The 22,387-nt window shown below is 29.9% G+C and overlaps 1 protein-coding gene across 3 annotated transcripts in view; it reads left to right on the top strand.

Moving 5' to 3' along the window:
• Positions 1 to 2,777: 2,777 nt before the first annotated feature.
• LOC111623343 (steryl-sulfatase-like) overlaps positions 2,778 to 22,387 on the top strand; it is a 32,866-nt gene continuing 13,256 nt past the window's right edge. Inside the window, exons 1-4 of one of the 3 annotated variants that reach the window (XM_023365884.1) lie at positions 2,778 to 2,914; positions 3,168 to 3,275; positions 14,800 to 15,116; positions 21,819 to 21,941. In XM_023365884.1, coding sequence (XP_023221652.1) covers positions 14,837 to 15,116; positions 21,819 to 21,941 — 403 coding nt within the window. In that variant the 5' untranslated portion in view covers positions 2,778 to 2,914; positions 3,168 to 3,275; positions 14,800 to 14,836. Of the gene's footprint in view, positions 3,035 to 3,167; positions 3,276 to 4,982; positions 5,045 to 14,799; positions 15,117 to 21,818; positions 21,942 to 22,387 lie in introns of those variants that run through there. The other 2 variants (XM_023365883.1, XM_023365885.1) reach the window with 2 other exon arrangements.

Genomic DNA, 22,387 nt, shown 5'->3' with positions numbered 1-22,387 from the left:
TTTGTGTGAGATCAGTGTACTTAAGTAGATTGCAATGTACTTACTGTACATACCAGTTGAAAGCAAAATATTAGCATCACTTTAAACTAAACCAATTACTGGACTTATTGTTACGGCCCTAAGCCATACCATGCTATATCGTAACGGGCCCTACTCCTCCACCAAATGAAACCTTAAAAACGTTGGATCCTAAGCCAGTGATGAGCAGTCTTTTCTAGATGTGAGTCATATATATTTTTTCTTTATTACTGTTAAAAAAAGTAATATATTTGTAAAAGAACTTGTAAACCAAAAAGTATCTACTTCAAAACTGGAGGGGGACAGAACTGTCCTAAATTGCATATTTAATAAAAGTAGAACAGCTAAAAACATCTCTTGGTGTTCAATTAAAAACATTTTCCAAAAGGTGTAATAAATCCTCATGCTGTAATAAATTGATAACATTAAATTACAGTATGGTCTCGGTAGTCCGAACAGCTTCTAACTTAAGTAATGTCAACTGTACTGTACACCTGCAGCTCACGCGATAATTCACGTGTGAGTATTATTATTCATTCTTTCCGCGACCCTGTTTGACTTAACAATAATTCTAACATCAATTTTCGGCTGTAAAGTATCTTAAATAGTTTTAAAAAAAAATAGCTTCAAATGTATACGTTCGTTAATCCGAACTACCACTCGTGTCGATTAGTGTGACCGTATTGTATTCTTTGTTTTTTAGTAAGTACAAGTTAATAATATGTAAAATAAAATAAATAAATTTAATATAATAGAATAGAAACTGCACGTAAAAATGTTATTTGACCATGTTAAATTATTTTAACTTGTATGTTATGGGTTTTAGGAGCCGCAAGAACACACAAACGAAACAACGGCTACAAAATGATAAAAGCATAGAAAATAAGAATAATTTTTACAAATCCTAGGCAGTATTAATTATTTTTATTTTCAAATTCTTGCCTCCGGCAACTAGTGATGCTCGACGCTATATTGCAAAGAAGTTCCGCGCTAAAATATGCTTTAGCTCAAAATGGGTTTTGAGAATTTAAAAAGATAGAGAAACGTTAGATAATTTGTTAAAATTATCAAATGTCAAGGTGTATAAATGTCAAGTTGGCATTACTGAGTTAGTTCGTAAGTTCTCTTGCTGAATTGTTGAAGACTTAATAGTAACCGACTTGGCATGAATAGTTTTGAAATCATCAGGTAAGATTCGTTTTTTATCTTTTTGATATACTATATTTCATAATTATGTATAAACTTAGGAAAATCATTCCTTAGATATTTTGATAGACTCGTTTCATTGTGGTGGAGTAAACGTTTAGAAATGTTCTCGGTGTAGATGACAGCATCTGTTTTTGAAAAAAAAAAAAAACGATGTTGCGGGGCAAATGTTCGCACTCTTGCCCCACTCTCCTCTGTCGGATGGATGGCCGAGGCGGTAAAAATGCCAATCTGCCATTCTGGAGATGAGGTCTGGAATCTCAATAATTTTATATAGGTAATGTGATATGTCAATCCCGTCCCTCGTCACATCCATTGTAAGACTGGCCATGACGGGCATAGAAAAATGCGCTTTCATTGCATACAGGACAGTGAAAAACAAAAAAAAAAAAAAAATCCACAAAATTATTGTGACATGGTCACAATTACGAATTACGTCATAAATTTAAAATATATGCTCTCGATTTTAGTACTGTCTTGTCTCCGTACGTCATACTTTTCCTGATGACAATACAGTCATGGCGGTCATCTATCTACGTTTCGTTATGCGCAGGCCTTTAATTGGAAATGCTTCAAATTTCTTGTAAATTTAAACAGTAGACCTCACTTGTTAGAAAACACTACAATTTATCCCGGTTACACTAGTACGCTCGCTCGCATCACTCGTTCCCTCGTTGATATGAGATGTTAGAATAGAAGCAGACTTGTTGCTAAATAACAAAATGGCGCAATCAAAAAGTTACCAGAAAGATCTGAAACCTCAAAAAAGTAACACATTTTAGATACTATGACGTGTCAAGGGTCGACACTTGATGCTTGATAGAACCGAGTTGATTAATTTAAACTCTTTTCGCCTGTTTTTAAAAATGTTTATTCAATTTTCTCTTGTACAATACAGTTTTCTTATACAGTGCGTCAAAAAATTGTAGGAAAAAGTTTTGTAATAATTTTTTTTTTATTTATTAACATTTGATTAACATGTATTATTCAAAATTTGGTCATTTATGTATCAAATAACATCACACACGTAACAATTATTCAAATTAATAAATTTAATTGAGCAGAATAGATAAATCAACGATAGTTAACAATAATCAGAAGATATGGTTGAAATAACCTGAATATCAGATGTATTATTTTAATATCGTAATATTATTTAAATATAAATAAATAAATAAAATAAAGATCAAAAGAAATGCGTCATCGAAAGATATGATTAAGAACCATCAGATTAAAATTAAAAGAAATAACTTTTTAAAAGTCAGGGGGCGTTGATGATATATTTAGGGAAAATTCCTAAAACTAGGGAAATTTAAATAAGTAAAGCAAAAAAGGAAGACTTGGTTTAAAAATACCAATTCTAGGAAATTTTGTACTCTAAAAATATTTTTATTGCTTGAAATCTTAAATTATGAAATAAAGTTTAATGCAAATTTTTTTTAATGTAAAAATAAAGAATAGCATTTTTACTTTTAAGTCTTTATAGAAAAAAAACCAAACAAACAAACAATTTTAGATTTCGATTTCTTTTTCTTGCATTTCTAATATAACGTGGAAATAATTTAAATGTCATCGAGACAAAACTGACAACACTATGATGTGACGTCAGTGCTCTTCAATCTCCGACCATCGGTATAGGGAATTTTCTTCGTTAAAAGGAAGTTTTAGAAGTGACGTCAGGGAAATTCAGGTTTGAAAATATCCCGCATCTATTTACCATCGTTTAATAATTCTGATTGACACGCTTTAGCCAAAGAAAAAAAATTTATGACACGCATTAATAAATTTAACTATTTTTTCTGATATAAATGTAATTATAAACATGTAATTTGTAATTTTTGAAGTTATAAATGATTATCAGATTATTAAATATTTAAAATTATGAATTTTTGCATTATCATTTGTTATTGAAATTCTGACTTATGGTTATTTTTGCTTTGCAGAGTAAGTTGCAGCAATTCATAATAAAAGATAATGAAAAGAATGCAATGAAACAATGTATCTTGTATTTAGACAAGTTGACTTGATCATTAATAATTATAAAATCTAAAGTAAGTCTTGTTCATTTTTTTAAATATTTAATTTGAATGAATATATATAATCATTTTTTACATAAATATATACCTATTACATAATATTAATGAGCTTCGGATTACATAACAGCATCTTGTTTGGTGTATTGTCCTAAAAAGTTATTTCGGCAACCTGTTAGTACTGTTTTACCAAACTTGTCGCCTTGATTTTGATGTATTATAATACTCTTATTTTATTCTTGTAGTACCTTTTAACAGAATGTATTTCGGACTCATTTCGTCCCTCTTCTGTCGTTTTATGTTTGTTAAAATAAAAAACTGTACAAAATAAAGTTATGAATAAACATCGCTCAATTTTTTAACAATCACAAATTACTATAATTTTAATTAAATTAATTAAAATAATTTAAACTCGTCTTGTAAGGTATACGAAAAATAATTTTAAACTAAATGTGTAATTTCTTCGAGAAATAATTTTAAACTGAATTTGTAATTTGTTCGTAAAAGCTTGTTCAATTTTAATTTGTCCATTTTATTGTGTTATGTATATCAAAAATGCATTATTTATACCTGAAGATGTCTCTTATAAATGGATGAAAACATTAGTAAAATGTGTTAATTTGAGATATGTTGTAGGTGTAGGTGTTTCATCTATGTTTAAATTACAAATTACACTATTAAACTATACATGTTAAGATATTACTTACTTTTGGTGTACATCCTGATTATTAAATACATATTTAGAATCCAAAAACTTCAAAAATTAACATTTTTAAAAGCAATGAAACACAAACCTTGAAATAAGAAATACATGCTTAGAATTATGACTAAAACATGTAGTGAGGAACTTTTTCCTCTTGCAGAGTATTTAAAACTCAATAGTAGGTTTCTCCTATCATCATGATATGTTTTGTAAAATGGCACTAATGGGTTGCTGAAATAAAAATTTATTACATAATAGCAGTTATTACATTGTTTGTAGCTGAAAATAAATCAAAATTAATATATGATTGACTTATTTGTTTATAAAATGTATAGAAATATCTGATACCTTCACATTTCATTAAACCTGACTGCTGTCTAGTGACAAATTTCATGGATATACGAACATTTTTAGGCTCCTGAGCTCTGCTTCAGGTTTTCTGCATTCTACAGATGGAACATGTATGGAAGTCTGGTCAAATTATAAATATCTGAAATGTATAGTTTTTGAAAATCTAAATGCATTGTAAAAAATATATTTTATATATAACTTAGTTTTGGCTGTTATATATACCAAAAATCAATGAATTTAAAAAATAAAGGTAAAGATGATTACTGTATCACTACCTTTGTAAAATGCAGGAAAATATAAATTTCAGCTGTCAATAGACCTTCAAATTACTGTATTTTTAATGCATGGAACCTTTTCTATTTATGTTAGCAATTTTAATTATTTTGAGACTATAAAACAAGTCATACTATGACATTCAATATGTAAAATGAGGAAAAACTCTGGTTTGTTGCTCTTTTTGTTGGATTTGATAAGATGTTGAATAAATGCTAGAACTATGTTGTTTGTAGGCAATCAAGTAAATAGAAGTTAAGCAAGAGTTGTGTTTCTTCTAAGAGGTGTGAATATATATTCATGCATGTTGATTATCTCTGAAATTCTGTATATTAAAATCTGGGAATATTTACTAGCAAACACATAAGTCAGTGACATAGCCAGGACATGCAAGGGAGCAATTGTTACTTTAAAATAATTCAATAGAACTTTATTTTGAAATGATTAAATAAAATATTCTGTAGGTTTTGTATTTGTCTTATTTTCTTACAATGAATTTTATGGTATTCTTTTATATAAATTATTGAATTATTAGAAGTAAATTTCTAAAAAACATAATGCTGAAAAATTAATAAACTTAAATAGTTATTACAACTATATTATTATTGTCCATATTTAGTTAATCCTGTTAGGTACTGAAGGTCTTCAGTTATTATACTAGATCTAGATTTTTTCAAGATATTGCAAATAATGATCAAACAAAGTTTTCCAAAGGGATAGTAAGTAGAGCTTTAAAATTCCATTAGTAGAGAAATTTTTCATTGTTTGAAATACAAAATTTGTTTCTTTTAAAATCTGGAAGATAAATGTAGAGTGAAAAAGAATATAAATCTCCATTAGCAGACACTCCCAAATAGCAGACACATCTACTTAATGGACATTTTTGCAATCCCCAGACCCTTCAAATAGGACATCTATTATAAATACCTCTAAATAATGGATGTCGTCCGTAATCTATCTTACAATAATTTTAACTGTAGATGTTGAATAATGACTGGCTTAAAATAGGAATAGGAGAGGAGGGCTGTTTGTAAAAAGCCAAACAATATTCTTTATATGTTAGAGAAGACTAATCTGACTAAGTTGCCAAACATCATTTATTGTCATACATATTAATGTTATTAAACTTCTGCCTTATTGTTGGAATTAAGCTTATGGTACCAAGAAACCCTAAACTTTTACAAAGTTATTCATTCATTTGACAAGAACCATAGTACAGTAGTAATAAAAAAGAAACAATTTTAAGGTTAAGACAACAGTGTTTATTTGGTGAAAGTTCAAAGATCGGGTTACAAAGTCAATTTTCTGACCCTTTAAACTGTAGGAAGATATTCTGTTTCTTGCATTTATGACATAATTTATGATCTTAACAGCTTTGGGGTGGCTAAAGTAATTTTTAATAAATCATTTATTGAAAAAAGTAAAAAATGTTCAAAAAGTTACACCTACTCAACAACTACAAATTAGACAAATCACTATATTGATTTTTATTAGTTGCTTAGATCAAAAATTATGTTATAAATGCAAGAATACAGAATACATTTCTTACCCCTTGAAATGGTTAGAAAATAACCTTTGTAACTCTATATTCGAACTCTCATTGCCTAAACCAACCTTCGTCCATCTTTCTTTTCATAATAACAGTTTCATTTTTCTTTTTCATTACTTCCACTCAGGTTGTTTTTGATGAATTAATAATTAATCAATATTTATGTTCCATTTAATTAAAGTATACTATACAATCTGTATACTATTTAGAATTTAATTAAAATGTAATTGTTACAGCTGAAATGATAAATATACTGTATATATATACAGTAAGACCCCACTTAGTGTTGCCACGCTTAACAGTGATTTGATATAACACAGTCTGCTCAAAGCCTAAAAAAAGCTCAAAATTTACGCTGATTTAAATTATCATGGCATTTTATTGATTTGTATATAATACAATTATTTGCAAACACAAACCAATCAGCAAAAGGTAGCAAAAAGGTGTACTTTCTTTAAATCTATGTTTGTTTGGTGCAATTTTGGAAAAAATATAACATTATGGATGCCATAGGAAATATCGACTTCGCTTGGCAAGAATTAACTGATAAATTCACGAACAAAATGTGGAAGAAGTTATTGCTGAAAGTATCCAAGAATTCTCAACGAGAAGAGCCTATTGCTATATCATTAGGTTGACCAAATTGTCAACTTAATCAATACAGCAGGATTAGGAGATGTAGATGAGCAGGATACTGAGGAATTACCACATGTTTCTGGTGAGAGCCTTACCAATGACGTTCTTCAAGAACTGGCAGAACAAGGAATTCATGTAGAACTGGAAAATAGTGATTATGAAATTGAAGAACCCAAAGAATTTCTCTATAGATTTTCTTAGTAAAAGTTTGGTAACAATAACCAAAATCATTGATCAAATTATAGTGAATGATCCAGATTTTGAAAGGAGTGCAAAAGTGAGATGAGGAGTTTTGAATGTGATCTCCTGCTACCAACATTTGCTTAAATTAAGGGGAAAAAAAAAGAAAGCAACAAATGAAACTACATGACTTTATCACAAAAACAAGAATTTCAGTAGAGTCATGAACTTTGTCACAGAAATTGAACTTTACATTTCTGTGGGCATATGTTTGTGTGTTATTTAACATATATTATTATTCAAATTAATATGAATAATTAAAGTAAAATTTGTTTATTTTTGGTCGCATGTTCCCCTTTCTCTATCTACTCTGTGTTAAAATGACCTTGTTTAATGCTGTTTTGTTTAGCACTTTCTCATCTAGGAATGTATCTCCCGCATTAAGTGGGGTCTTACTGTATTTTAAATATTAATGTTATAATACATTATTTTAGAGTAAATATTGATTAAAAAGTTTCTCAGCATAGAATTATACAACAAAATATTGGTTTAAATTATATTTATATAATTATGCATCTATATAAAATTTTATATATCCACATATACTGTATACAGTAATACCCCGAATTTACATGATAGGTGGGACTGAGCGATAACCGCGTAAGTTGGAGTAAAATTTGTGCAATTTGTGTAAAATNCTGACCATTAAGTATATAGATAGATAAACTTAAATTTTTTAAGGAAACTTAAGGCTACTTAACAACAAAGGAAATCTAATAACACAAATGACTAAACCGATTAGGTTATCGATCTACCAACTTTTGCAGACCCTGAATCTAATCCAAGTGAATAACCCCATAAGTTTTACATGGATGGTTTGTCTTGGATTTTTTTCTTGGACTCTTTATACCCTGCAAAGAGTCCATGAAGGACTAAGAGGGCTCTTTTTGAAAAAGAACCCTCTAAGTCCTCATCCATTGTGGGTTCAGTCAGACCCACAATGAGATAGCAAAGTAGAAAGAGATAGGGCATAATATATCCAAGATAAACATCTCCCAAAAATTTCTGGAGTTTTTTGACACATTTGGATTTGTTTCCGCACCATCCAGCCTGCCTGGTCTGTCTCAGATATGTCAGATATTCATCATGGGTTCACCAGTGCCACAATGATGAATATAAAAAAAGTCCCTCTTGATGCCAGTGGTAGATTGGCTCACTGGGCAATCAGAAATTTTCCAGTGGGCCATTTGCTTGGTGATTGTTCCTTATTTTAATATTTGTCATACTTCACCTAAAAAATAAATTAATACAAAAATGCAAGCATGTCTATCTGTCCATTGTATTAAATTTAAAACAATGTTGTATTCTAATTGAGGCCCCAGGTTGCTATGTCCACAATAAACTGCACAAGTCCACATAAACTGGCAGTTGGCACTCTGCAGCTTCTATTTTGAAAATAACAAATCACATAATGAGCCAAAGGCTGCCATGACAAAGTCCTTATTACCAGTGATAAAAAGAAATAATTAAAAGTAGTTTAAATTATTAAACAGATTATTCCTTAGTTAATACACATTATATATTAAAATAAAAAAAAACTGATTGTATTTTGTTTTAATTTTAAAATAATGTTAAAACATATCATATTATTTAGGAAAGAATTACTTTTAATTATTCTTCAGAATAAAATTTAAACATAAATTATAAAATAATGTTTAAATTTTATTCTGAAGAATAATTAAAAGTAATTCTTTCCTAAATAATATGATATGTTTTAACATTATTTTAAAATTAAAACAAAATACAATCAGTTTTTTTTTTATTTTAATATATAATGTGTATTAACTAAGGAATAATCTGTTTAATAATTTAAACTACTTTTAATTATTTCTTTTTATCACTGGTAATAAGGACTTTGTCATGGCAGCCTTTGGCTCATTATGTGATTTGTTATTTTCAAAATAGAAGCTGCAGAGTGCCAACTGCCAGTTTATGTGGACTTGTGCAGTTTATTGTGGACATAGCAACCTGGGGCCTCAATTAGAATACAACATTGTTTTAAATTTAATACAATGGACAGATAGACATGCTTGCATTTTTGTATTAATTTATTTTTTAGGTGAAGTATGACAAATATTAAAATAAGGAACAATCACCAAGCAAATGGCCCACTGGAAAATTTCTGATTGCCCAGTGAGCCAATCTACCACTGGCATCAAGAGGGACTTTTTTTATATTCATCATTGTGGCACTGGTGAACCCATGATGAATATCTGACATATCTGAGACAGACCAGGCAGGCTGGATGGTGCGGAAACAAATCCAAATGTGTCAAAAAACTCCAGAAATTTTTGGGAGATGTTTATCTTTGATATATTATGCCCTATCTCTTTCTACTTTGCTATCTCATTGTGGGTCTGACTGAACCCACAATGGATGAGGACTTAGAGGGTTCTTTTTCAAAAAGAGCCCTCTTAGTCCTTCATGGACTCTTTGCAGGGTATAAAGAGTCCAAGAAAAAAATCCAAGACAAACCATCCATGTAAAACTTATGGGGTTATTCACTTGGATTAGATTCAGGGTCTGCAAAAGTTGGTAGATCGATAACCTAATCGGTTTAGTCATTTGTGTTATTAGATTTCCTTTGTTGTTAAGTAGCCTTAAGTTTCCTTAAAAAATTTAAGTTTATCTATCTATATACTTAATGGTCAGATTGAAAATAGTTTTAATAAATTTATATTACAATAAAAAGTTGTAGAGCTATGTACTCAAGAATTTTAAAGCAATGCATTTTTAATCTGTCATTAAAGTGTGCTTTGTTTTTGCTTTTATTAATCTGCATTAAAGAATAGGGAGCACCATTAGTCAGTTTAGAATATTCAACACTTGCTATTGATAAATGAGAAAGTTCAAACAAGATAGTAGAATTCTTGCAAGAAAAAATAGAGTAAAACGGGCTTAAATAATAAACTTGAAAAAAACAAAAACCAAAGTAAATGAAGTACTGCTAGAAAAAGCAGACTATGGTCTCAATATTGGAACACTAGATTCAATACTGACATGTAATTAAAAACTTACTTAAAAGATTTGCTAATAACTTAAAACTTGTAATGAAAGTTTATCCTATTTTAGAAAGCCAGCTGAATTAAATGTTTCATAAATTGAAATTTTGGATAAAGTTGAAAGTTACTTAGAATCTTCAGGTTTTGAAAATAAATGTCTGTTTTCATTATGTACTGTACACCAAAAACAATTATTAACATGGAGGTTAACAATTATATACGTGTAAATTCCAACTTCTCTTTTCTTCTTTTTATTACTATATCAAGATAGAAGATAAAATAAATAAACTAAATAATGAAGTAAAATTTAAAATAGAAAATGAAAACAATAGCAAATTAAACTATTTCTTCTATTTTTACTATTGTTTGATGATGTAATATAATTATGTTAAATACTGCACTCTTAGAACCTATAACCAGTGTGATATAAAAAAAAACAAAAGATAAAAAGATCACCACAAACATTTTTGAACTGCTGTGAGTTCTTCCTCAAGTGTGAAACAGAATAACTAATGGGACAGAGAGAACCATTAAGGAAATTTGAGAACATTTGAAGGTGTTATCCTATATTAAAACTACAGAAGACTGGAATAAGAGATGGGGAGAAGTGACAAACATTATGTGAAAAAGGTACCTCAAAGCTAAAAGTGTTGGATTGTGGGGGTGTGTTTTTGGGTATTGCAAAACAAGTATAGTATGATCTTGAGTGATCCTTCTTTTCATCAGCACTATGATCTCAGGTGATCTTTTTATCTTCCTGTCCCTTTTGCTTGTTGAAAGTAACTTCCTTGATTGCCCCTCTATATATACAAAAAAATGTGTTTTCTTTCATCCACCAGTTCCATCCATTCCTATACTTTTCCCCTCCACTCCTGTTGGGTTTATTGACTTATAAGCAATAAACTAGTGAGCAAAAGAGAAAGACAGAGAAAGTTGTAGATATTTCTAGAACTAAATATATTTACATATAATACATGGCAGATGATTGTCACAGTTGATTCATTCATCACAGCAAAAACTGGTTGTCTGGAGTAAAAACTACAAACACCAAATACCCAAAAAATGAGTAAAATGATTAAATACAAAGTTTCAGAGTAGTTCCAAATGTACTGGTTCTGTTTTCCTTATGGAGTACCTGACGATGATCATTACAAATGGATGAAACATTTGTAAATAAATACTCTTATTCCCTTTATTGGTTTTTGGGTATTTAGTTTTGCATAGATTTGGATAGTTCTTGGTGCAGTGACATAAATTTTTTGTATCAGAAATTGTAATGTTGTCTGCACCAGATGTTTTCCAACTTTATACTGCATGTTGGGGTCCATGCTTGTTTTCTTCTTCCTTTGATTCATCTTCTTTCAGTTTTGTGTGTGAGTGAATTACACCAAAGAGCAAACCAATAGTCTGTGAATTGTTTTTCTGTTCCATGCCATTGTCCTAAGGTGGGTTTGATTTGTAATTGTCTTTAGAACAGTGCCTCATTGTTTGTGAATACAGTAATGTATTTTATTGTTTTTGTAGCATACAGGTTTGTATTATTACAGTGTTTGTAAGTTGGATGCTAGTAAAGCCATGTTGTGTTTGTTTATGCATTGGCTGCTAGTTTAATCAACATATTTTTGTATATGCATTAGAGTGTCCCTTATTTTCTGACTTCAAAATTTTTGAACACCCACCAGCCCATTTTTTCCTTTCACTCGAAAACATGTCCATATTTAATTTCTTGGTGATCAATGATTACTAACCAGTGCTGACTTGAGCATCAATGTGTCAAAAACACATCTGGACATGTTGGGCTTCACTCAGGTCTAGATTGGTCATTATGCATGGGCACTGTCAGCTTGTGTTAGATGTATTTGTGCACCTTTACGCTGATATTATGTTGTACAAATTATGCAGTCTCAAGGATAGTGTGTTTTTGATCGGGAACATGAAACACCAAATAATTGGAGGCAAATTACCATCAAATAGACAAGTACTGCCTGTTTTATTTTACAACATATGAGAGGTTAAGCTAACAATGAGTATTAGAGTACAAAAAAAATTCAGTGAAACTGGTCGTAAATGTTCGTATTTATTAAATTCATTGCTGGATATTGTGATTTTTTTTATGATCTATCTCTCTAGTTAGTGCAAAATATATTGATAAGTGAGAGTGCAAATCTTGTAGTTTGTGAGTGTATGATCTTTTGAGGAAAAGTAAGAAGTCCTTTTATTAAGCTTGATGGATGCCAAGAGCAATTTATTCCATAAAAATGTTTCTCCTAAGGTCAGAACTTAAAGCTTCCTCTTCTCTGATGGATAGTTTATGTGATATTTCTGTTTGTTGTAACAGTTTATGTTAAACCATGGCTTAAGTGTAATGTAGTAATAAAAGCACTTAATCAAAACCCCTGCTTCTTGATTATGGGCTTTTATGAAGTTATATATATCCAACCATTTCCACAACAACTTTAAAGAAGCATAAATAACACTTGTGGTATTTATCTGAAGAACTGCCAGTTCTCTCTCTCTTTGATGGTGCTGTTGACCTTCAAACCAAAAGTAAAATGTTGGTCAATTTGGGCAGAGAACATTGATGTATGGGAAGGAAATTTATTCATTTGCATGAAGAAATGGATACCAAATAATTTGCTAAGTTTAATTTCTGTTTACTGTAGTAGCATACTTTTATTAACATTCTCTCATTGATTTGTTTCTCATGTTAGAAAAAACAATTTATGACTTTGTATCAGTTAAAAGAGGAGGATTCTTTTCTTGGCTGTGAATAAATAAAATTTTCTCCAGGAATGTTCTTCAATGTGGAAAAACATCATTTCGTATTTAGCAACCCAAAAGACAGTAAACATGTTAAGAGTTGTAAATGCATCCACTGAAAGAGCTGTTAAATTATTGTGAAATTTTCATGGATTATTGATTGTAGATGAAAAACAAAAGGAGTTTGCATTGCATTGTGTGCAAGGCCATCAAAGACTATATCCAGATTGCAAAAAAGAAGCATTGAAGAGAAAGTATGCACAGCAATTTTTAATCTTGTAATGAATATTACAGACAACTACTATATCAAAAAATTAATAACGTTATATTTCTTAGTTATTGATTTTTGCTGTTGTTTAATATCCCTCAAGTCAATCATTTCTCGTATTCAAGTTTCACACTCAAGTCAACACGGGTTAATGTCATCCTGTCGAGATGAAACTTCATATTTGAGTAATTCTGATCAAATGCAAAAAAATTTAGGAGATGGGCACAAACATTTTGACAAAGATTATGTTTTGTCAAAATGAGGGATACCCTGATGTGCATATTGTATTGTTTATACTGTGTGTGTGTGTTAATTTTCCTGAATATTTTCTTAACCATTAAGTTTAGTGTTATGTTATTTGTGTCAGCCTACATAATTATTGTCAAATGTTATGAATTTGTGTTTCTAGTCTTCTTTGCCAAGCAGGCTTATCTGTAGTTTAAGACCATGGTATATAGCTGCAATGATTGCACCAGAATAGACTAATATATGTCTGTCTTAAAGTATTAATTCTGTTTGAATGTTTGAATTTGTTTAGATAAAATGTATGTATTTAAGTAATGAAGAATTTTCTCCACTCATTTTGATGTGTGTATTTTGGGTATTTGTCTTTTGTCTTTAATAGCTAATCTATAATTGTAAGAAATACCAGAAATTTAAACTACTGTGTTATGAATAATAATAATCAAAATAATAAATGTATAATGTTTAAAATAATGGTTAAGACTGATAATGATAGCTGATAGTAATTGATGCATTCTTGTTGAGGTTGCTAGTGCAAAAAATAAAAATGTTTGTTTACTTGAAGTTAATGATAACTCTAACCAAATCACTGATTACAATAAGTTGATTCTATTACATTTAGTTTACAGATTATCCTATATTAATTATAAAATATCAATTATCATATATCATATATAAAAATATTTTTGAAATAAATTGTTATAATTTTTTCAATTTAAGGTATGGAGTCATTTAATAGGAATAAGGTTTTTATATTTTTGGCATCAAAAGGTGGTCTTCCAATGAACGAAACAACATTTGCTAAAGTTTTGCAAAAAGAAGGATATGTTACTGCTTTAATAGGTATTGAGAAATTTATTGCAGTTCTTTCTTTTTTATTTCATATAAAATGTGAAATTTAATATGAATTTATAATATTATTTAATTAATATGTATCAGAATGAATTATTTACATAATNTGGTTTAAATTATATTTATATAATTATGCATCTATATAAAATTTTATATATCCACATATACTGTATACAGTAATACCCCGAATTTACATGATAGGTGGGACTGAGCGATAACCGCGTAAGTTGGAGTAAAATTTGTGCAATTTGTGTAAAATTGAGGTATAATTTCGCAATTTGTATAAAATTTGTGTAAAAAATGTAAAATTGTGGATGTATGTAAGCTAATAAATGTTCTCGTTAATCTTATCTCGTCTTTTGATTCGTTCACGGTTACAAGAAATCACCACATAGTCTCTCAAGTCTCCATAGATATAACAAACACAAAAATAAATCATAGTTATGTGTCGATTCCGCGCGACACATCTGAACATGTAAGCTGAACAATAGTGTGGGGGGGGGAGTGAGTGATCAAGAGTTGCGTGGAGCTCAAACAAAAGATGAATCGACGAGATTTGAAAATTGTATAACTCCGGGTTTGCGTAAGTCGGGGTATTACTATATATATATATTCATTTCATTTTTTTTTTACCAGGCTCTTATGATAAACTTTTTTTTTTCTAGATAAAATTAATAAAAGGATCTTTAAGCTGCATTCATTATGCCAACCTTTAATTTTATTCTGATTGAATTATTAATTTTTCTGTCAATTTTAAACATTTTCAATACACAATCAGTAAGGAAACCAAATTTCTTAATATTTATTGCTGATGATTTGGGATATGGAGATTTAGGATGTTTTGGAAATGATACTATTCAAACTCCAAACATAGACAGCATTGCAAATCAAGGAGCTAAATTAACCCATCATTTGGCTGCAGCTGCTGTATGTACTCCTAGTAGAGCTGCTCTTCTAACAGGAAGATATCCTGTTAGATCTGGTAAGTTTATTTACTTATGAATCAAATAAACCATAATTAATATGTAAGATGATTATTATTCATATCAATCAAAATATAACTGATGCTTTTACTTAGTAATGTAATTGTCAAAAGAATAACTAGCTGATGACAGTAAACNTATCTTGTTTGAACTTTCTCATTTATCAATAGCAAGTGTTGAATATTCTAAACTGACTAATGGTGCTCCCTATTCTTTAATGCAGATTAATAAAAGCAAAAACAAAGCACACTTTAATGACAGATTAAAAATGCATTGCTTTAAAATTCTTGAGTACATAGCTCTACAACTTTTTATTGTAATATAAATTTATTAAAACTATTTTCAATCTGACCATTAAGTATATAGATAGATAAACTTAAATTTTTTAAGGAAACTTAAGGCTACTTAACAACAAAGGAAATCTAATAACACAAATGACTAAACCGATTAGGTTATCGATCTACCAACTTTTGCAGACCCTGAATCTAATCCAAGTGAATAACCCCATAAGTTTTACATGGATGGTTTGTCTTGGATTTTTTTCTTGGACTCTTTATACCCTGCAAAGAGTCCATGAAGGACTAAGAGGGCTCTTTTTGAAAAAGAACCCTCTAAGTCCTCATCCATTGTGGGTTCAGTCAGACCCACAATGAGATAGCAAAGTAGAAAGAGATAGGGCATAATATATCCAAGATAAACATCTCCCAAAAATTTCTGGAGTTTTTTGACACATTTGGATTTGTTTCCGCACCATCCAGCCTGCCTGGTCTGTCTCAGATATGTCAGATATTCATCATGGGTTCACCAGTGCCACAATGATGAATATAAAAAAAGTCCCTCTTGATGCCAGTGGTAGATTGGCTCACTGGGCAATCAGAAATTTTCCAGTGGGCCATTTGCTTGGTGATTGTTCCTTATTTTAATATTTGTCATACTTCACCTAAAAAATAAATTAATACAAAAATGCAAGCATGTCTATCTGTCCATTGTATTAAATTTAAAACAATGTTGTATTCTAATTGAGGCCCCAGGTTGCTATGTCCACAATAAACTGCACAAGTCCACATAAACTGGCAGTTGGCACTCTGCAGCTTCTATTTTGAAAATAACAAATCACATAATGAGCCAAAGGCTGCCATGACAAAGTCCTTATTACCAGTGATAAAAAGAAATAATTAAAAGTAGTTTAAATTATTAAACAGATTATTCCTTAGTTAATACACATTATATATTAAAATAAAAAAAAAACTGATTGTATTTTGTTTTAATTTTAAAATAATGTTAAAACATATCATATTATTTAGGAAAGAATTACTTTTAATTATTCTTCAGAATAAAATTTAAACATAAATTATAAAATAATGTTTAAATTTTATTCTGAAGAATAATTAAAAGTAATTCTTTCCTAAATAATATGATATGTTTTAACATTATTTTAAAATTAAAACAAAATACAATCAGTTTTTTTTTTATTTTAATATATAATGTGTATTAACTAAGGAATAATCTGTTTAATAATTTAAACTACTTTTAATTATTTCTTTTTATCACTGGTAATAAGGACTTTGTCATGGCAGCCTTTGGCTCATTATGTGATTTGTTATTTTCAAAATAGAAGCTGCAGAGTGCCAACTGCCAGTTTATGTGGACTTGTGCAGTTTATTGTGGACATAGCAACCTGGGGCCTCAATTAGAATACAACATTGTTTTAAATTTAATACAATGGACAGATAGACATGCTTGCATTTTTGTATTAATTTATTTTTTAGGTGAAGTATGACAAATATTAAAATAAGGAACAATCACCAAGCAAATGGCCCACTGGAAAATTTCTGATTGCCCAGTGAGCCAATCTACCACTGGCATCAAGAGGGACTTTTTTTATATTCATCATTGTGGCACTGGTGAACCCATGATGAATATCTGACATATCTGAGACAGACCAGGCAGGCTGGATGGTGCGGAAACAAATCCAAATATGTCAAAAAACTCCAGAAATTTTTGGGAGATGTTTATCTTTGATATATTATGCCCTATCTCTTTCTACTTTGCTATCTCATTGTGGGTCTGACTGAACCCACAATGGATGAGGACTTAGAGGGTTCTTTTTCAAAAAGAGCCCTCTTAGTCCTTCATGGACTCTTTGCAGGGTATAAAGAGTCCAAGAAAAAAATCCAAGACAAACCATCCATGTAAAACTTATGGGGTTATTCACTTGGATTAGATTCAGGGTCTGCAAAAGTTGGTAGATCGATAACCTAATCGGTTTAGTCATTTGTGTTATTAGATTTCCTTTGTTGTTAAGTAGCCTTAAGTTTCCTTAAAAAATTTAAGTTTATCTATCTATATACTTAATGGTCAGATTGAAAATAGTTTTAATAAATTTATATTACAATAAAAAGTTGTAGAGCTATGTACTCAAGAATTTTAAAGCAATGCATTTTTAATCTGTCATTAAAGTGTGCTTTGTTTTTGCTTTTATTAATCTGCATTAAAGAATAGGGAGCACCATTAGTCAGTTTAGAATATTCAACACTTGCTATTGATAAATGAGAAAGTTCAAACAAGATAGTAGAATTCTTGCAAGAAAAAATAGAGTAAAACGGGCTTAAATAATAAACTTGAAAAAAACAAAAACCAAAGTAAATGAAGTACTGCTAGAAAAAGCAGACTATGGTCTCAATATTGGAACACTAGATTCAATACTGACATGTAATTAAAAACTTACTTAAAAGATTTGCTAATAACTTAAAACTTGTAATGAAAGTTTATCCTATTTTAGAAAGCCAGCTGAATTAAATGTTTCATAAATTGAAATTTTGGATAAAGTTGAAAGTTACTTAGAATCTTCAGGTTTTGAAAATAAATGTCTGTTTTCATTATGTACTGTACACCAAAAACAATTATTAACATGGAGGTTAACAATTATATACGTGTAAATTCCAACTTCTCTTTTCTTCTTTTTATTACTATATCAAGATAGAAGATAAAATAAATAAACTAAATAATGAAGTAAAATTTAAAATAGAAAATGAAAACAATAGCAAATTAAACTATTTCTTCTATTTTTACTATTGTTTGATGATGTAATATAATTATGTTAAATACTGCACTCTTAGAACCTATAACCAGTGTGATATAAAAAAAAACAAAAGATAAAAAGATCACCACAAACATTTTTGAACTGCTGTGAGTTCTTCCTCAAGTGTGAAACAGAATAACTAATGGGACAGAGAGAACCATTAAGGAAATTTGAGAACATTTGAAGGTGTTATCCTATATTAAAACTACAGAAGACTGGAATAAGAGATGGGGAGAAGTGACAAACATTATGTGAAAAAGGTACCTCAAAGCTAAAAGTGTTGGATTGTGGGGGTGTGTTTTTGGGTATTGCAAAACAAGTATAGTATGATCTTGAGTGATCCTTCTTTTCATCAGCACTATGATCTCAGGTGATCTTTTTATCTTCCTGTCCCTTTTGCTTGTTGAAAGTAACTTCCTTGATTGCCCCTCTATATATACAAAAAAATGTGTTTTCTTTCATCCACCAGTTCCATCCATTCCTATACTTTTCCCCTCCACTCCTGTTGGGTTTATTGACTTATAAGCAATAAACTAGTGAGCAAAAGAGAAAGACAGAGAAAGTTGTAGATATTTCTAGAACTAAATATATTTACATATAATACATGGCAGATGATTGTCACAGTTGATTCATTCATCACAGCAAAAACTGGTTGTCTGGAGTAAAAACTACAAACACCAAATACCCAAAAAATGAGTAAAATGATTAAATACAAAGTTTCAGAGTAGTTCCAAATGTACTGGTTCTGTTTTCCTTATGGAGTACCTGACGATGATCATTACAAATGGATGAAACATTTGTAAATAAATACTCTTATTCCCTTTATTGGTTTTTGGGTATTTAGTTTTGCATAGATTTGGATAGTTCTTGGTGCAGTGACATAAATTTTTTGTATCAGAAATTGTAATGTTGTCTGCACCAGATGTTTTCCAACTTTATACTGCATGTTGGGGTCCATGCTTGTTTTCTTCTTCCTTTGATTCATCTTCTTTCAGTTTTGTGTGTGAGTGAATTACACCAAAGAGCAAACCAATAGTCTGTGAATTGTTTTTCTGTTCCATGCCATTGTCCTAAGGTGGGTTTGATTTGTAATTGTCTTTAGAACAGTGCCTCATTGTTTGTGAATACAGTAATGTATTTTATTGTTTTTGTAGCATACAGGTTTGTATTATTACAGTGTTTGTAAGTTGGATGCTAGTAAAGCCATGTTGTGTTTGTTTATGCATTGGCTGCTAGTTTAATCAACATATTTTTGTATATGCATTAGTGTCCCTTATTTTCTGACTTCAAAATTTTTGAACACCCACCAGCCCATTTTTTCCTTTCACTCGAAAACATGTTCATATTTAATTTCTTGGTGATCAATGATTACTAACCAGTGCTGACTTGAGCATCAATGTGTCAAAAACACATCTGGACATGTTGGGCTTCACTCAGGTCTAGATTGGTCATTATGCATGGGCACTGTCAGCTTGTGTTAGATGTATTTGTGCACCTTTACGCTGATATTATGTTGTACAAATTATGCAGTCTCAAGGATAGTGTGTTTTTGATCGGGAACATGAAACACCAAATAATTGGAGGCAAATTACCATCAAATAGACAAGTACTGCCTGTTTTATTTTACAACATATGAGAGGTTAAGCTAACAATGAGTATTAGAGTACAAAAAAAATTCAGTGAAACTGGTCGTAAATGTTCGTATTTATTAAATTCATTGCTGGATATTGTGATTTTTTTTATGATCTATCTCTCTAGTTAGTGCAAAATATATTGATAAGTGAGAGTGCAAATCTTGTAGTTTGTGAGTGTATGATCTTTTGAGGAAAAGTAAGAAGTCCTTTTATTAAGCTTGATGGATGCCAAGAGCAATTTATTCCATAAAAATGTTTCTCCTAAGGTCAGAACTTAAAGCTTCCTCTTCTCTGATGGATAGTTTATGTGATATTTCTGTTTGTTGTAACAGTTTATGTTAAACCATGGCTTAAGTGTAATGTAGTAATAAAAGCACTTAATCAAAACCCCTGCTTCTTGATTATGGGCTTTTATGAAGTTATATATATCCAACCATTTCCACAACAACTTTAAAGAAGCATAAATAACACTTGTGGTATTTATCTGAAGAACTGCCAGTTCTATCTCTCTTTGATGGTGCTGTTGACTTTCAAACCAAAAGTAAAATGTTGGTCAATTTGGGCAGAGAACATTGATGTATGGGAAGGAAATTTATTCATTTGCATGAATAAATGGATACCAAATAATTTGCTAAGTTTAATTTCTGTTTACTGTAGTAGCATACTTTTATTAACATTCTCTCATTGATTTGTTTCTCATGTTAGAAAAAACAATTTATGACTTTGTATCAGTTAAAAGAGGAGGATTCTTTTCTTGGCTGTGAATAAATAAAATTTTCTCCAGGAATGTTCTTCAATGTGGAAAAACATCATTTCGTATTTAGCAACCCAAAAGACAGTAAACATGTTAAGAGTTGTAAATGCATCCACTGAAAGAGCTGTTAAATTATTGTGAAATTTTCATGGATTATTGATTGTAGATGAAAAACAAAAGGAGTTTGCATTGCATTGTGTGCAAGGCCATCAAAGACTATATCCAGATTGCAAAAAAGAAGCATTGAAGAGAAAGTATGCACAGCAATTTTTAATCTTGTAATGAATATTACAGACAACTACTATATCAAAAAATTAATAACGTTATATTTCTTAGTTATTGATTTTTGCTGTTGTTTAATATCCCTCAAGTCAATCATTTCTCGTATTCAAGTTTCACACTCAAGTCAACACGGGTTAATGTCATCCTGTCGAGATGAAACTTCATATTTGAGTAATTCTGATCAAATGCAAAAAAATTTAGGAGATGGGCACAAACATTTTGACAAAGATTATGTTTTGTCAAAATGAGGGATATCCTGATGTGCATATTGTATTGTTTATACTGTGTGTGTGTGTTAATTTTCCTGAATATTTTCTTAACCATTAAGTTTAGTGTTATGTTATTTGTGTCAGCCTACATAATTATTGTCAAATGTTATGAATTTGTGTTTCTAGTCTTCTTTGCCAAGCAGGCTTATCTGTAGTTTAAGACCATGGTATATAGCTGCAATGATTGCACCAGAATAGACTAATATATGTCTGTCTTAAAGTATTAATTCTGTTTGAATGTTTGAATTTGTTTAGATAAAATGTATGTATTTAAGTAATGAAGAATTTTCTCCACTCATTTTGATGTGTGTATTTTGGGTATTTGTCTTTTGTCTTTAATAGCTAATCTATAATTGTAAGAAATACCAGAAATTTAAACTACTGTGTTATGAATAATAATAATCAAAATAATAAATGTATAATGTTTAAAATAATGGTTAAGACTGATAATGATAGCTGATAGTAATTGATGCATTCTTGTTGAGGTTGCTAGTGCAAAAAATAAAAATGTTTGTTTACTTGAAGTTAATGATAACTCTAACCAAATCACTGATTACAATAAGTTGATTCTATTACATTTAGTTTACAGATTATCCTATATTAATTATAAAATATCAATTATCATATATCATATATAAAAATATTTTTGAAATAAATTGTTATAATTTTTTCAATTTAAGGTATGGAGTCATTTAATAGGAATAAGGTTTTTATATTTTTGGCATCAAAAGGTGGTCTTCCAATGAACGAAACAACATTTGCTAAAGTTTTGCAAAAAGAAGGATATGTTACTGCTTTAATAGGTATTGAGAAATTTATTGCAGTTCTTTCTTTTTTATTTCATATAAAATGTGAAATTTAATATGAATTTATAATATTATTTAATTAATATGTATCAGAATGAATTATTTACATAATAGCAATTAAAATTTGGTAATCTTTTAATTTAAAATATTCATTATGTATATACACTGGTGGAAATTGAAAGTGTTACACCCAGATGGAATTGATAGAAATTCACAAAACTTAGTAAACATGTACAGGGGCATACCCAGAATAAATGAACACGAAATGAATTATGCAAAATTTTATTGCTGTTTGGTACATATTTCTGTAAGAGGTATGGCCACCTTGAGCATGGATACACTCTTGGATCCTTGCAGGCATTGAAACAATAAGTGCTTAAATGTCTTGTTGGGGTATATCTCTCCATGCCTGCACAACTTGTGCAATCAGTTGTTGTACAGTG

The sequence above is a fragment of the Centruroides sculpturatus genome, unplaced genomic scaffold, assembly GCF_000671375.1.
Source record: "Centruroides sculpturatus isolate CEXI.00-Female unplaced genomic scaffold, Cexi_2.0 scaffold339, whole genome shotgun sequence".
Taxonomy (NCBI): domain Eukaryota; kingdom Metazoa; phylum Arthropoda; class Arachnida; order Scorpiones; family Buthidae; genus Centruroides; species Centruroides sculpturatus.
Note: the sequence above shows the minus strand (reverse complement) of the source record. Positions and strands in the feature narration are given on the sequence as shown.